Here is a 12,507-nt window from a genome sequence, read left to right as displayed (position 1 = left end):
CGGAAGTTTACATACACCTTAGCCAAATACATTTAAACTCAGTTTTTCACAATTCCTGACATTTAATCCCAGTAAAAATTCCCTGTTTTAGGTCAGTTAGGATCACCACTTTATTTTAATCATGTGAAATGTCAGAATAATAGTAGAGAGAATGATTTATTTCAGCTTTTATTTCTTTCATCACATTCCCAGTGGGTCAGAAGTTTACATACACTCAATTAGTATTTGGTAGCATTGCCTTTAAATTGTTTAACTTGGGTCAAATGTTTCAGATAGCCTTCCACAAGCTTCCCACAATAAGTTGGGTGAATTTTGGCCCATTCCTCCTGACAGAGCTGGTGTAACTGAGTCAGGTTTGTAGGCCTCCTTGCTCACAAACGCTTTTTCAGTTCTGCCCACACATTTTCTATGGGATTGAGGTCAGGGCTTTGTGATGGCCACTCCAATACCTTGACTTTGTTGTCCTTAAGCCATTTTGCCACAACTTTGGAAGTATGCTTGGGGTCATTGTCCATTTGGAAGACCCATTTGCGACCAAGCTTTAACTTCCTGACTGATGTCTTGAGATGCTGCTTCAATATATCCACATAATTTACCTTCTTCGTGATGCCATCTATTTTGTGAAGTGCACCAGTCCCTGAAGCAGCAAAAGCACTGCCACAACACGATGCTGCCACCCTCGTGCTTCACGGTTGGGATGGTGTTCTTCAGCTTGTAAGCCTCCCCCTTTTTCCACCAAACATAATGATGGTCATTATGGCCAAACAGTTCTATTGTTGTTTCATCAGACGAGAGGACATTTCTCTAAAAAGTACGATCTTTGTCCCCATGTGCAGTTGCAAACCGTAGTCTGGCTTTTTTATGGCGGTTTCGGAGGAGTGGCTTCTACCTTGCTGAGCTGCCTATCAGGTTATGTCGATATAGGACTCGTTTTATTTCTTTAGATTTTCCCATGATGTCAAGCAAAGAGGAACTGAGTTTGAAGGTAGGCCTTGAAATACACCCACAGGTACACTCCAATTGACTCCAATTATGTAAATTAGCCTATCAGAAACTTCTAATGCCATGGCATCATTTTCTGGAATTTTCCAAGCTGTTTAAAGGCACAGTCAGCTTAGTGTATGTAAACTTCTGACTCACTGGAATTGTGATACAGTGAAATAATCTGTCTGTAAACAATTGTTGGACAAATTACTTGTCATGCATTAAGTCGATGTCCTAACCGACTTGCCAAAACTGTAGTTTGTTAACAAGAATGAGTGGTTGGAAAAACACATTTTAATGACTCCAACCGAAGTGTATGTAAACTTTCCTGATGACCAGGGATGTTCTCTTGATAAGTCTGTGATTTGGACAATTTTCCTGTCAAAATGTAACAAGTACTTTTTGGTGTCAGGGAAAATGTATGGAGTAAAAAGTACATTATTTTTTTTAGGAATGTAGTAAAATAAAAGTTAGCAAAAATATAAATTGTTAAGTACAGATACCCCAAAAAACGACTTTAGTACTTTCAAGTATTTTTACTTAAGTACTTTACACCACTTGTAGTTAGTCTTGTCCCATCGCTGCAACTGCCGTAAGAAACTCCGGAGATGCGAAGGTCGAGAGCCATGTGCCCTCCAAACACGGCCTGCCAAGCCGTACTGCTTCTTGAGACACTGCTCGCTTAACCCGGAAGCCAGCCACACCAATGTGTCGGAAACACTGTACAACTGGCGACCATGTCAGTGTGCATACGCCCGGCCCACCACAGGAGTCAATAGAGCGCGATGGGACAAGGACTTCCCGGCCGGCCACACCCTCCCCTAACCCGGACGATGCTGGGCCAGTTGTGTGCCTCATGGGTCTCCCGGTCGCAGCCGGCTGCCACACAGCCCGATATTGAACCTGGATCTGTAGTGAGCCGCTATGATGCTTAGTTTTAACAAAAAACTGAACATTGAGTCTCTGAGATTCTTTTGTCAATTTTTTGGAAACAAAATCTATCCTCTCCACATTTGCTGTAAAAAATATATCTGTAATAGAGCTATCCTTCAGCCATTAGAAGCCCTGAAGGTTGTTGGCCAGTTACATCAGTTAGTGTAAGATGCTACTTACCTTGGGCAGTGAGCTGCAGCTCAACATACAGTGGGGCAAAAAAGTATTTAGTCAGCCACCAATTGTGCAAGATCTCCCACTAAAAAAAAGATGAGAGAGGCCTGTAATTATCATCATAGGTACACTTCAACTATGACAGACAAAATGAGGGGGAAAAATCCTGAAAATCACATTGTAGGATTTTTTTAATGGTATTTATTTGCAAATTGTGGTGGAAAATAAGTATTTGGTCAATAACAAAAGTTTATCTAAATACTTTGTTATTTACCCTTTGTTGGCAATGACAGAGGTCAAACGTTTTCTGTAAATCTTCAAGGTTTTCACACACTGTTGCTGGTATTTTGGCCCATTCCTCCATGCAGATCTCCTCTAGAGCAGTGATGTTTTAGGGCTGTTGCTGGGCGTGGAGTGGAGGACAGAGGAGCCTCTTAAAGAAGTTGTTACAGGGAGAGCCAGAAATCTTGCTTGTTTGTAGGTGACCAAATACTTATTTTTCACCATAATTTGCAAATAAAATCATAAAAAATCCTACAATGTGATTTTCTGGATTTTTTTCCCCTCATTTTGTCTGTCATAGTTGAAGTGTACCTATAATGAAAATTACAGGCCTCTCGTCTTTTTAAGTGGGAGAACTTGCACAATTGGTGGCTGACTAAATTATTTTTGCCCCACTGTACAAAAGAACCACAGCCTATATCAAGCTGCTGTTCTATTAGTGGGTTTGATAGGTCTTTCTTGTCTCAGAGATTATTTTAATGATGCTCACTCACTCGCACACACTTGAATAACGAGAATGGATTGAACTCTGGCATCTAAGTGTTTGCTCTAATGATCGAGGAGGAGGCTGGTGTTAAACTGACTAAAAATAGGTCTGTATAGATTGAGTATGGGAGGGAGAGCGGGAGAGAAAGAAAGAGGTAAAGAAAGCGAGAGAGATCATTGGGCAGCAGTGGATGGATTGGGGCGCCATTCAGCATGCACTGCAGATCCTCACCTTGCTGGGTATGCTCCCAGCCACTCTACACAGCACAGGGAGGAAGGGATGCCTGCCTGGCTCTCACCCAGTTGCATGCTGGGATTGTGTTCCTCTTTATTTTCAGCCTTCCCTATAGACATGTCCTGTTTTGTTTCTTTCCTCAGTTTTGTGTGTCCCTTCTATTCCTTTGTTTCCACCACTACAGTTCCTATGTGTACATGCCAAGGTTATTATAGTAAACTAAAAGAACGTTTCTGTAAGATAAAATCGTTTAGAAAAACAGTTTAAAAACTATACTGGAACTATGATCTTTGGCTGCAAAAATAAAGTAAATATAAATTATGTTCAGTTATTTTAAAATGTGTTTTCAAGCTTTTTTTCCTAATGGGTTGTTCGAGCTTCTGATTCTGGTGAGTAAATGTTTCAAATAAGATTAGCTTGTGCATCACTATTGCTAGATATCACCAGAGAGGAGAGGTGACACGAGAGGATTACCTCCGCCCAAAATCGGTCCCCGCGCCCCGCGAGCTAAGCAGACCTTTTAGCGTGGAGATCTATGAGTGTCAAATTACGTTTGGCTTATTTGATCAAATCGAGTAATGTTTAGGTTGTTACAAATGTAATGATATAAGTGAATTCATATGACATTCTGTAACTTTGAGAAAAACAACTTAGTTCTGCCTGTTGTTCACACACGTATCTGCCCTCTCATTGGCTAGAATGGTCCCAATTGATCTTGTCTCCTCCCACCTGCCTTCCATCTATGAGGACATGTATTTGAATTGTTATAGCTGTTACTTGAACATCTTTTCAAAATAATAGACCATTTGCAATCACTAGCTAACAACAGGGAAGAAATCCAGGGCAAAGACAGAGAAAGCGAGACACCCCCTCATTTCTGATCGGGGCCGGTCAACTCTGGTCTGCGTATTGTCTCCGCAGAGGGGACAATACGACTGTGTCATCGACTGACTGATTGCTGTAACATATGATGTGGTCAGCTGATACTTAAAGTACCTATCCAAGTGTTGAAAGATCTGTCAGGCGTCCGCAATGTCTATGCTCTGGAACACGGCCTAAAATAGGTTTAGTTTGAGTCATAATTTAAACCTATGACGTTCCTTATTACTGACCCCTAGTGGCATGAAGTGACATCCTAAAAAAACTAACTAGACCTACCCCACATAAATGGCTCCTAGCCTCTCATGCATAGACTACTCTCTGTCCCCAACAATACAACTGAAACTAAATCATATAATCATGTCGTCTTTCTATCAAACTAAATAAAAACCCGTAAATCAAATCTGAAAAGTAACAAACTAAATAACAGAATTTTAAATAAACTAATAGAAATTAAAACCACTATTAATAACCTTGGTACACATGCACTGTATTGTTATGAATTTCTGATTCATTTTATTTGTCATATTTTATTGCAGGTTTGTGGCTGAGAAAATGTGTGTAGTGTGTATTAGTGGTGCTAAGCATTGGGCTAATTGTGTGTGTGTTGCTGGGAAGAGCAGCCGTGTGTTTCTGAGGAGGTTGTGTGAAGTAAAGTTAACTGGGGGTTCAGGATTACATGCTCTGCAAGGCCAGTCACGGTGCTGTGGTCTGGCCATGTGACTTACAGGACAGGAGCTGGTCAAGGCTCAACGTGGCAACAACACAACGTGGCAACACAACGTGGCAACACAATGTGGCAGAGCTGAATGTAGATCTAGGTTGAGGCCAGGATAGAGTTACTATTAGGTCCAGTTCAATTGGCTCAGGCTATTAAATGGTTTTGATTAGACCCCAGGGCGGTTTTCAACCCCAGGAAATCAATGTCATGGGTCTTATTTAATACGGTTTTGTTCTGTGTTGCAGGGGGAATCACTCACGACACATTTCAGAAAGAGCTGATGTGCTTTGACCCAGATGCAGACAAATGGACTCAGAAAGCGCCCATGACCACGGTGCGTGGCCTGCACTGTATGTGCACGGTGGGCGACCGCCTCTACGTCATCGGGGGGAATCACTTCCGGGGCACCAGCGACTACGATGACGTGTTAAGCTGTGAGTACTACTCCCCGGCCCTGGACCTGTGGACGCCCATCGCCGCCATGCTGCGGGGCCAGAGCGACGTGGGTGTGGCAGTGTTCGAGAACAAGATTTACGTGGTGGGAGGCTACTCGTGGAACAACCGCTGTATGGTGGAGATAGTGCAGAAGTACGACCCGGAGAAGGACGAGTGGCACAAAGTGTTTGACCTGCCTGAATCGCTGGGCGGGATCAGAGCCTGCACACTGACCGTGTTTCCTCCAGAGGACTTGATGGGCTCCCCCTCCAGAGAGTCACCCCTCTCAGCACCTTGAAGAACAGGGGGGGGAGCCCACCCCGCTCCTCTCACACCCCCACAACCCCCAACACCCTATAGACATTGTTTGCACTTCTTCTTTGGACTACATCTGTACTGCATCCCGATACACCCCTTCCTCCCCCAAAGCTGTGCAGAACCCCCCTCCCTAATGATGAAATCTACATCCCGATACACCCCTTCCTCCCCCAAAGCTGTGCAGAACCCCCCTCCCTAGTGATGAAATCTACATACCGATATGGTTTGGCAACCTAATTACATGTTAATGTTACATATTCGGTATATTTTGGCAGGAAATACCTTGACTTGAAGAGTGACTTTGAAATTCAACTTTTCTACCTGATGTCTTTGAAGTTTTATTACATCCTTTTTCTTTAGACGTTTTAGCGGGTAAAAACCACGCTGTTGGTTACCATACTGACTCTGTTTTAGTCTGCCAGGTTAGGGCCAGTTGACACCCAGCGCAGCAGGATAGGGGCAGCTGAGCTCCACACAGAGATAGTTTTAAACTCAGGGGTCGGCCCACCCCCCCCCTCCCTCTTTCAGTTTCAGTTCTTTCCTGCTATTGCTATGAAACCGTTAACAAAATTGTGTTTTCTAAATTTAATAAACAAGATTTTGAAAAAAGAATGGTGTCTCCCCAAAGTATCTTGCCATTTACTTAGGCACATGGTTGGTGCGTTCTCTTTGTTATTGAGCTTAACATCAACTATCTGTTTTAGAACCTCCTGGAAAGTGTATTTTCCCCATTAAAAACACTGACGTGTTCTTTTTCTCAATTTACTTGTTGAAAATAATCTCATCATTAAGCATTATGTCCCTTCAGTACAGCCTCAGAACCCCTACCCTCCTCCTCCTCCTCCTTACTCCCCCCTTCTCTCCTCCCCCTCCTCCTCCTACTCCCGCCCTTATCTCCTCCTACTCCCCCCTTCAATCCTCTTCTCACATCCCCCTCCTCCTACTCTCCTCCCCCTTCTCTCCCCTCCTCTCCTCCTACTCCCCTCCCCCTCCTTCTCTCCCTCCTCCTCTCCTCCTACTCCCCTCCCCCTCCTTCTCTCCTCCAGTCCCCTCCTTCTCCTTCTCCACCCCCTCCTTCTCTCCCCAGTCCCCTCCTTCTCTCCCCCTCCTCCTCCTACCCCCCTCTCAACCAAGCCCCTCCTTCTCTCCCCCCTCCTCTCTCCTCCAGTCCCCTCCTCCCCTCCCCAGCTAGTGTTGTCCTCAGAATGAACCAGTTGTCATCTGATTAAATAGACAAATATTTTTAAACATTTATTGTTCTCAAGATACAAGAGATTTTCAAGACAGTAACTGTAGATGTACACACAAAGTGAAGATGCCGTGTCTGCTGTCTTAATCCTAATCACAACCATAACCACTATTCTTCACTGAGTTGATTCCTGCCCACTGTGCCCAGTGATTCAGGACGCCACCGTCCTCCACTGTGTCCTTTCACCTGGCACACAGACAGACGGTAAGGTCACCCACAACCTAGCCACCTGCCTCTGGCCCATTAAAACCTCAGTGGCAGCATATGGTGTCCAACACAAACAAATCTGCAACACGCTGGAGCAAGGAAAGGAAAACTGATATGTCACTGGTTGTTTTTGTTTGATGGTGCATGAAAGGATACACTATTGGGCACAGAATTTTTTTTTTTTTATAAAAAAATGTCATATAGAAATGTATGACTGAAAACATGTAAATGCTATAAGATGATCCAGTGGTGCCTCGGGCGGTGCATCTGGGCAACAGCCTCCAGTGAATGTGCTCCATCGCCACCGCCTGCCCTTGTCCTGTTCACTCATGTCTCCTTCAGCTCCAGACCCTCAGGGCCAGTAGTGTGCTGGGCTATTTTAACACATCCAGATTCCAGCGCCAGTTCGAGGGCAGGCGACTGGGAACCCCGGGGGATCAGGGGAAGGTACTGCTGGGGGGGGGGGGGGGGAGAAGATATGACGGGGAATGGGACTGGAGTGATTGGCCTTGGGTTTCCTGATGGATGTTGTTCTGCTCATCGACAGCTGCACTCTGAATACTATTCATATGGGACTCTGAGCTCAAGTGCCGGCAGTTGTTTACTGAGAGTGGAGAGTGCCATAGCTTGGTGCTCTTTGCTCAGGATCCATGTGCTATTTTACACTACGCTTAAATTACTTGCACTTAACTGAAAAGTCTTTCCATCAGTTCATCACAGTCACTGATATTTGAGGGGCACAGAGGTCCCTGGGAGAGGAGACTACGCTCTCACTTGAATGGGAAATTAGTTTAGTCCTGACTCATATTTGAGATGAGCAATACAAATCCTAACCCATCTCATAGTAGGTGTATAGTAAAATGCTCTGGACTTATACAGTGTGATAAGAGATCAATGTGACCTTCATGGATGGTAAATGTATTCATAATGCCAACCAAGAGGACAGAGCAAGCCCTTTTATTTAGATTTTAGGGCTGATGGTAAGGCTAGTTAGTCACACATTTGTTCTGTTCAGAAGGTATATTTCAAGGCTGCTTCAGTTGGCCTACTTCACATTTACATCAGCAGCGTGCGTCATCAGTCGGTTATGTTTTTTACATTGTTTGCTCGCCCTGGTCGTGTGGACCAGGATATGGTTATGGTATTCTCTGTGGACCAGGATATGGTAATGGTATTCTCTGTGGAACAGGATATGGTAATGGTATTCTCTGTGGACCAGGATATGGTAATGGTATTCTCTGTGGACCAGGATATGGTAATGGTATTCTCTGTGGACCAGGATATGGTAATGGTATTCTCTGTGGACCAGGATATGGTAATGGTATTCTCTGTGGAACAGGATATGGTAATGGTATTCTCTGTGGAACAGGATATGGTAATGGTATTCTCTGTGGAACAGGATATGGTAATGGTATTGTCTGTGGACCAGGATATGGTAATGGTATTGTCTGTGGACCAGGATATGGTAATGGTATTCTCTGTGGACCAGGATATGGTAATGGTATTCTCTGTGGACCAGGATATGGTAATGGTATTCTCTGTGGACCAGGATATGGTAATGGTATTCTCTGTGGACCAGGATATGGTAATGGTATTCTCTGTGGACCAGGATATGGTAATGGTATTCTCTGTGGAACAGGATATGGTAATGGTATTCTCTGTGGAACAGGATATGGTAATGGTATTCTCTGTGGAACAGGATATGGTAATGGTATTCTCTGTGGACCAGGATATGGTAATGGTATTCTCTGTGGACCCGGATATGGTAATGGTATTCTCTGTGGACCAGGATATGGTTATGGTATTCTCTGTGGACCAGGATATGGTTATGGTATTCTCTGTGGACCAGGATATGGTAATGGTATTCTCTGTGGACCAGGATATGGTAATGGTATTCTCTGTGGACCAGGATATGGTAATGGTATTCTCTGTGGACCAGGATATGGTTATGGTATTCTCTGTGGACCAGGATATGGTTATGGTATTCTCTGTGGACCAGGATATGGTAATGGTATTCTCTGTGGACCAGGATATGGTTATGGTATTCTCTGTGAACCAGGATATGGTATGGTTATGGTATTCTCTGTGAACCAGGATATGGTTATGGTATTCTCTGTGGACCAGGATATGGTAATGGTATTCTCTGTGGACCAGGATATGGTAATGGTATTCTCTGTGGACCAGGATATGGTAATGGTATTCTCTGTGGACCAGGATATGGTAATGGTATTCTCTGTGGACCAGGATATGGTAATGGTATTCTCTGTGGACCAGGATATGGTTATGGTATTCTCTGTGGACCAGGATATGGTTATGGTATTCTCTGTGGACCAGGATATGGTAATGGTATTCTCTGTGGACCAGGATATGGTAATGGTATTCTCTGTGGACCAGGATATGGTAATGGAATTCTCTGTGGACCAGGATATGGTAATGGTATTCTCTGTGGACCAGGATATGGTAATGGTATTCTCTGTGGACCAGGATATGGTAATGGTATTCTCTGTGGACCAGGATATGGTTATGGTATTCTCTGTGGACCAGGATATGGTTATGGTATTCTCTGTGGACCAGGATATGGTAATGGTATTCTCTGTGGACCAGGATATGGTTATGGTATTCTCTGTGAACCAGGATATGGTTATGGTATTCTCTGTGGACCAGGATATGGTTATGGTATTCTCTGTGGACCAGGATATGGTAATGGTATTCTCTGTGGACCAGGATATGGTAATGGTATTCTCTGTGGACCAGGATATGGTAATGGTATTCTCTGTGGACCAGGATATGGTAATGGTATTCTCTGTGGACCAGGATATGGTAATGGTATTCTCTGTGGACCAGGATATGGTTATGGTATTCTCTGTGGACCAGTATATGGTTATGGTATTCTCTGTGGACCAGGATATGGTAATGGTATTCTCTGTGGACCAGGATATGGTAATGGTATTCTCTGTGGACCAGGATATGGTAATGGTATTCTCTGTGGACCAGGATATGGTAATGGTATTCTCTGTGGACCAGGATATGGTAATGGTATTCTCTGTGGACCAGGATATGGTAATGGTATTAGCATTATATGCTAATGTAAACACATTTTCCATTAATTAAAAAACAATTAAATTACAGGGTGCTTCAGCGAATGTCTTCCAGCCTGTGTCGGTAGCTCCCTGTGTGTCTGTCTCTATAGAGCCCAGTGAAGATTCCCCTCCTGTCTGCCAGGGTCTCTACTGTGATCCATTACAGCTATCATCGCTCTCACTTCATTATCCCTGTATGCCAGGGTCTCTACTGTGATCCATTACAGCTATCATCCTCACTACATTACCCTGTCTGCCAGGGTCTCTACTGTGATCCATTACAGCTATCATCATCCTCACTACATTACCCTGTCTGCCAGGGTCTCTACTGTGATCCATTACAGCTATCATCGCTCTCACTTCATTATCCCTGTATGCCAGGGTCTCTACTGTGATCCATTACAGCTATCATCATCCTCACTACATTACCCTGTCTGCCAGGGTCTCTACTGTGATCCATTACAGCTATCATCATCCTCACTACATTACCCTGTCTGCCAGGGTCCCTACAGTGATCCATTACAGCTATCATCATCCTCACTACATTACCCTGTCTGCCAGGGTCTCTACTGTGATCCATTACAGCTATCATCATCCTCACTACATTACCCTGTCTGCCAGGGTCTCTACTGTGATCCATTACAGCTATCATCATCCTCACTACATTACCCTGTCTGCCAGGGTCTCTACTGTGATCCATTACAGCTATCATCATCCTCACTACATTACCCTGTCTGCCAGGGTCCCTACTGTGATCCATTACAGCTATCATCATTATCACTACATTACCCTGTCTGCCAGGGTCTCTACTATGATCCATTACAGCTATCGTCATTATCACTACATTACCCTGTATGTCAGGGTCCCTACTGTGATCCATTACAGCTATCATCATTCTCACTACATTACCCTGTCTGCCAGGGTCCCTACTGTGATCCATTACAGCTATCATCATTCTCACTACATTACCCTGTCTGCCAGGGTCCCTACTGTGATCCATTACAGCTATCATCATTATCACTACATTACCCTGTCTGCCAGGGTCTCTACTGTGATCCATTACAGCTATCATCATTATCACTACATTACCCTGTCTGCCAGGGTCCCTACTGTGATCCATTACAGCTATCATCATTCTCACTATATTACCCTGTCTGCCAGGGTCCCTACTGTGATCCATTACAGCTATCATCATTCTCACTACATTATTCATTATCCTGTATGCTGTGTTCTCACACAACTGATTGTGAAAAGGTCAGCAGTTTGACCGTGATGTGCTGTTACCACAGTCTCATGTAGAAGGCGGGGCTGTTGGAGGATGTGTGTTCCCAAACCCTGACTGCTGCTTTTGTGTCTGCAGGTAGAGTAGACTGGATCAGATAGGCTGCAACATACTGCTATATAACACAGATCGGTAAAGGGGGTGTTTGTGTTTTCATCATCGTATCAATAATGTAAGATATTAGATTTAGTCACCAGAGTCTAATTAGAGTCCCATTGTTATCTTGTGTTTCCTATTGGTCTGTCTCAATGCAGCAGCATCTAGAGCCTGACTAAACACATCCTTTAGTCTGTATCTTTGGTTTGTTAATGAGGGCTGCTGTGCCCCAAATGCTAATCCGACGTTACAGGAACAACAGAATGCAAGGAGAAGTGGAGTGCTTTGGAGTTGGAAATTACACTGCCCCCCCCCACACACACACACACACACGTTTTACTCACCTCTCTCCCAGGTGTTCAGCACCACTGTCAGCATGTTCACTTCCTTTTTTTGAGAGAGAGAGAGGAGGTGGAAGGAAATGTGGATTCAGTGTGAGTTTTTACACATGCATGGTTTTCTATGTCCCCTGTGGGGCTATGGTACCAAGCAGAAAATGACCCAGATTCTCCAGGATGTAGGTTGTGTGCAGAACACATTGTCAGTCAAAATAAAATGAGTGTGGAGGAGATGGGTATCAAACAATCTGGGGGTCTGTGTTGATAGCTAAGGTAATGTCATGGTGAACAGTGTAGGGCTCTCGACTCTGCTGTCTCACTAATACTCCTAACACATCAATACACTCCGGATGGTGATTGACTCCGAGGCCATTTCAGCGTTGAGCTGAAGGCTTTTTTTCTGGCATTAAAAGTAAGGTCATGCACCTATACACAGATTCCCTGACACGCACAGGCCATTTAATACACAGATTCCCTGACACGCACAGGCCATTTAATACACAGATTCCCTGACACGCACAGGCCATTTAATACACAGATTCCCTGACACGCACAGGCCATTTAATACACAGATTCCCTGACACGCACAGGCCATTTAATACACAGATTCCCTGACACGCACAGGCCATTTAATACACAGATTCCCTGACACGCACAGGCCATTTAATACACAGATTCCCTGACACGCACAGACCATTTAATACACAGATTCCCTGACACGCACAGGCCATTTAATACACAGACATGCTTAGAACACACCCCATTACTGATCATTTTTCATTATCTGACCAATTTCCTTTGATCTGAA

At 44.2% G+C, this 12,507-nt stretch overlaps 1 protein-coding gene across 5 annotated transcripts in view; it reads left to right on the top strand.

Moving 5' to 3' along the window:
* LOC115101365 (kelch-like protein 13) overlaps positions 1 to 6,059 on the top strand; it is a 68,999-nt gene extending 62,940 nt beyond the window's left edge. For all 5 annotated transcript variants that reach the window (XM_029620787.2, XM_029620784.2, XM_029620786.2 and 2 more), the window contains one exon: positions 4,940 to 6,059. In XM_029620787.2, coding sequence (XP_029476647.1) covers positions 4,940 to 5,427 — 488 coding nt within the window. In that variant the 3' untranslated portion in view covers positions 5,428 to 6,059. The remainder of the gene's footprint in view (positions 1 to 4,939) is intronic.
* The last annotated feature ends 6,448 nt before the right edge of the window (positions 6,060 to 12,507 follow it).

Source organism: Oncorhynchus nerka, linkage group LG19 (genome assembly GCF_034236695.1).
Source record: "Oncorhynchus nerka isolate Pitt River linkage group LG19, Oner_Uvic_2.0, whole genome shotgun sequence".
Classification (NCBI taxonomy): domain Eukaryota; kingdom Metazoa; phylum Chordata; class Actinopteri; order Salmoniformes; family Salmonidae; genus Oncorhynchus; species Oncorhynchus nerka.
This window is presented reverse-complemented; position numbering and strand designations above follow the sequence as displayed.